The 4,674-nt window shown below is 61.6% G+C and overlaps 1 protein-coding gene across 1 annotated transcript in view; it reads right to left on the bottom strand.

Moving 5' to 3' along the window:
- KCNN3 (potassium calcium-activated channel subfamily N member 3) overlaps positions 1-4,674 on the bottom strand; it is a 20,760-nt gene that overhangs the window by 13,158 nt on the left and 2,928 nt on the right. The window contains exon 2 of the mRNA XM_010728260.2: positions 2,925-3,020. Coding sequence (XP_010726562.2) covers positions 2,925-3,020 — 96 coding nt within the window. The remainder of the gene's footprint in view (positions 1-2,924; positions 3,021-4,674) is intronic.

Genomic DNA, 4,674 nt, shown 5'->3' with positions numbered 1-4,674 from the left:
CCCCCAGGAGCAGGATGTGCTCCCACCATTTTTTGCTTCGCACGGAGCGCACCGAGAGACAGCAATGCTGTCCCCTACACCAGCAGGGACTTTCTGTGAACAGCACTCTGCAAAGACACCGCTGGAGATGGACCCAAAGGGGACACAGAGGCCACGTCCCCAGGGTGGGAGCAGCAGTGGGACCCCAGGACAGTGCTGTGTCACACAGGCAGCACACAGGGCCGTCCCCCCGAACCATCCCAAGGGGCTGACGCACACAGTGCGTCCCGGCCACCTCCCTGTGTTGGGAAAGCTCCGCTCCTTTGAGCTGCTTTGTTGGAGAAATTGTTTATAAAAATCACTCCAAGCTGTCAGGGGAGATCCTCCGGCATTTAGCGAGCTGACAGCCCATTCCTTCCTGGAAAAGGGTGTTAAAAATAAACAAATTAGCGAGAGGAAAGAGGCAGTGAGAGCCTTTTGGCAGCACACAGGGCAAAGGGCGTTGGGATGGGGAGGGGGGGCCTTTGGCACAGCCCCCCGCCCCACCCCCACCCTCCAGCACCAGCAGCCCACGGCTGCGTGGGGTTTCCATGGAAACCTCGGCACAGTCCGGCGGTACCCGGGTATCCCAGCTTCATAGAAAAGCTTGGGTTGGAAGGGACCATAAGGGTCACTGAGTTCCAATGCCCCCACCACAGGCAGGGCCACCAACCTCCAGATCTGGCAGTAGCTCAGGGTGCCATCCAACCTGATCCTGAACACCTCCAGGGACAGAACCTGTTCCAGACTGAGTCTGTACAAAGAGCTTAACCTGACATCCAATCTAAGCCATCCCCACCTTGAGCTTACAGCCCCCAGATGGGTCAGGCACCACCTTCCCTTGGTGAAGCCACGCTGGCTGCCTGGGATCACCCACTCATCCTTAATTTGTGCCTTAATTTGTCTTCTAGGAGGATCTGCTCCACGATCTTCTCAGGCACAGAGGTGACGCTCAGCAGCCTGGAGTTCCGCTGATCCTCCTCCCTCCCTTTCTTGTCAATGGCAGTGATGAATTCTCCCCCAGGTGACACATCCTCGTTTCTACCGTTGGTTCAACAATCCCTTCTTCTTCCTCAGTGTGACCAGCAGGTCCTTGCCAAGCCGTGCTGGTCTTCTGCCTCCCCTTCCCACGCTCTTATTGAGAGGGACAGAGCACCCTTGTGCTCTCAGAAAGGCCTCCTGAACGAGCAGCCAGCTTTCATCCACTCTGTTGTCTCCAAGGATGTCTTCCCAGGACATCCCGTCCAACAAATCCTCAAACAGCCTCAAGTTCTCTCTCCCAAATTCACAGCAGCAATGGGATGAGGGGAGGTCAGAGGGCACAGCAGTGGGTGCCCACCGAGGGGTCGGGGATGGATGGATCCCTTCAGCCCCAAAAACCACCCTGCAGCCCTATGGAATCCCAGCAGGACGCTGCCCCCCACAGAACCCCCCCTCAACAGAGCTGCCCCACGTGGCAAACGGAGAGCTGGAATATCCTCAGGGAGCTGGCAATTAACGCAATTAACACCCGGGGAAGCAGCTGAGCCCTTCCCGCAGGTGGGGAGGAGCGGTGGCTGAGGATTTATGGCTTTGGCGGCCCCACATCCATCCCCGCCGAGATCGCGGGCGGATTAGCAGCAATCCCTTTATAAGCACCTAAAAGATAATAGGGCCACCAACAGCCGGCAGGGATTTGTGGGAGCAAGCGGACTCAAACCCATCTTCTCTCTTCCACCAGCCTGCGAGTGCCGGACCCCACATGTTTTTAGGGTTCGGAGGAAGGGAGGGCAGTGAGGAAATTAGCACACGCAGCTAATTGCCACCAAAATATCGGCTACCGAAGCCGCGTGGCTGCGCATTGGAGAAGGAGCCGTGAGGATGCGGAGACCCCAGAGAGCCCACGGGGAGGGGTGGAAGGAAGCGGAGGAGGGTAAAGCTGGGGGTGGGACACCTCCGTGCTGGGGGTGCTTCGGTTTCACGGCCCCCAGCACAGTGGCCTGTCCCCAAATCGCGGCGTTTCGGCCGATTTGAGCCGCCCTGCCCTGCGCGCTGAGCGGGGCTCAGCCGGGACGGGAGGACAGAACCGAGAACAAGAAGCGGGAGGAAGCGGCGGCGAGCCGGATTCAGCCCGGCCGGGCACAAACACAGCGACCCTGGGGGTAAATATCATCGCAGCACAGCGCAGCTCCTCAAATATTTGTTCTGGCCGGCCCTTCGACCGCAGAAGGGGCAGAGATCTCCTGCGCAGCTCTGCGTTGGGGGGCTCAGCCCAACGGCGCGCACAGACGCAGCGCAGGAGGAGGGGACCGCACTCGGTGCTCCCGGTGTCCCCCCGGTGGGTGCGGAATGACGCGGCAACTCCCGGCATCGCTGCTCGGTGACCACAGCCCCAGTTTGGCCACGGGCCCGGCAGGAAGGCGGCTGCTCCCGCGCCTTTCCTTGGCTGCTCCCGAGGGATGGGTGCCGTGGGGACAGCGGTGTTGGGTCAGGGTCGCACTGGGGGACGCCCCCAGAGCCAGGGCACGGTTTGCACGCTGCGCCCGACCCCTCGCAGCCCCAAAACGCTGGCATCGGAGCGAGCCGAACCAGAGCCTTTATCTCCCCGCAAAGCCGGAGAGGGCAGAGAGGAAGAGAATGGGCGGCATGATTAGGAAAGTATTTCACAGCTTTCCTTGGCAGAGCGGCCGTGCGGTGAAAGAGGAGAAATGCGGGACTCTCCCCGTCCTACAAACAGGGAGAGGTGAAAAGCTGCGGCTCACACCCGGCTGAGGGGAGCGTGAGGGGGGTGAGAAGGATGGGACCCATCGGTCCTGCAGCCATTTGTCCCCTTGAGAGGGGTGGGATGGGGGGTGCAGCGGACATCCCTGCTTCCAAAGCCTTGTAGAGCACACCTGGACCCTTTGGAGATGAGTCCTCGGACATACCTGCACCTCCCGCGTGTGGTAGGCGATGATGAGCCCCAGCAGGATGACGGTGGAGAGGCTGATAAGGCATTTCAGGGCCAGGGAGAACATGGAGTCCTGCAGGAAGAGAGGAGGGGAGTTGGGGTCAGCAATGGGGATGGAACTGAGAGACCCCCATTGTGCGTTTACTGAACCCACCGCCCTCCCTGCAGCTTCAGCGACCCACCTGCACCCAGCCCAGCAGTATGGCACCCTGATGGGTGAGCCAATTAAGACCGTCCTACTAACTAGCTCTATGTAAATTAACCCCTGATTCAGTGGTGACTACAGCAAAACGCTCCCCACCTCCCACAGGTCCCTCTGGGGAGGGGGTGGGTTCATTTTCGCCGTGCAAGACCCCAGACCCTATTTGGTCGCAGGGAGTCCCTCACTCAACCCCAGCACTGACGCAATGGTGGCATAGAGAGGGACAGCAGGACGGACAGACAGACAGCAACACCCATCCCATCGCCGTGCTGAGACCCGGCGCGCTCATGGCACAGCACCACCACCTCCTCCACCACATCCCATAACCCTCTCTGTGGGGCTTTTCCAACGCGTGGGATTATTTAGGGCAACGTTTCCCCGAGCAGAGGCGGCACGGGACGCTCCGGCCGCGCATTGTGAGCAGCTCCAGCACTTGGCACCCGCCGTGCAATTGTCTGCACATAATGGCCGTGTTGAGAGAAGTGCCGGGACCAAACAACGCTATTAATAGGCGGCCCCCAGGGAGGGCTCGTGCCAAGGACCCCCCCCCCTCCCTTGAAGCGCCCGCCCTGCCCGGTGACAAGGGACCCACGCCGGACCCCGAGGCTTCGGGACCCCGAGCTCTCCGGCAGCACCGCGGCTATTTATAGTGAAGCGGTGCCTGGGGGAACACCGGGATTAATTGCAGAGATGTCACTCCCGCAACGGATCTGGCATCCTTTAGGGCCAATCTCAGTCGCCGTCTAGACATCCTTAACCCTCCCGCTGCCAGCGTGGCTGCAGAGCTTTGGCATCACCCCACCCCACAACCGTGGGATGCTCCGATGCTCCCCGATGGGGGTCCTGGCACGCGGTGCCGTGCACTGAACCGTGTGCCAACCCAGCATGGTGAGATGGGTGGCAGATGGGAAAATCCCATGCCCGGTGCATCCCTCCTCTGCTGGCTGCCAGCACCGACCCCGTGTCACCTCCGTGGGGACACCCTATGGGTGAGCACGCAGGCAGATGGGTGCCAGCACAGCCCAGCACCGAATGTCCCCACGGCAGAGCTCCAAGGGTGCAGCGCAGGGGGCAGACCTCCAGGTTGTGCCTATAGGGCAGGATGGCAGGCCCCCCCTGGCATGGCTATGGGGCAGCTTGGCAGCCCCCCCTGGTGTGGCTATGGGGCAGCTTGGCAGCCCCCCCTGGTGTGGCTATGGGGCAGCCCCCCCTGGCATGGCTATGGGGCAGCTTGGCAGCCCCCCCTGGTGTGGCTATGGGGCAGCTTGGCACAATGTGGCCGCGCAGCACCGCCAGAGCCCAGCTGTGGTCACGGAGGAACGCAGCAGGAAGAGCTGCTGTTGGCTCCCATAAACAACACCGTGGGGCACCGAGACCTCATATGGGGGGCACCAATACCGCAGTGCCACGAGGGACCCCGCCACGTGCACTGCTCACACCGCGTGCCATTCCTGTGCCCCCCAGCCATCCCCAAAGGGTGGGCAGAGAGCAGAGAGCAGAGCGCGGCCGCACCGCGGCGGGGTCC

Source organism: Meleagris gallopavo, unplaced genomic scaffold, assembly GCF_000146605.3.
Source record: "Meleagris gallopavo isolate NT-WF06-2002-E0010 breed Aviagen turkey brand Nicholas breeding stock unplaced genomic scaffold, Turkey_5.1 ChrUn_random_7180001956285, whole genome shotgun sequence".
Taxonomy (NCBI): Eukaryota; Metazoa; Chordata; class Aves; order Galliformes; family Phasianidae; genus Meleagris; species Meleagris gallopavo.
The sequence above is the reverse complement of the archived record's forward strand: the minus strand, read 5'-3'. Positions and strand labels throughout refer to the sequence as shown.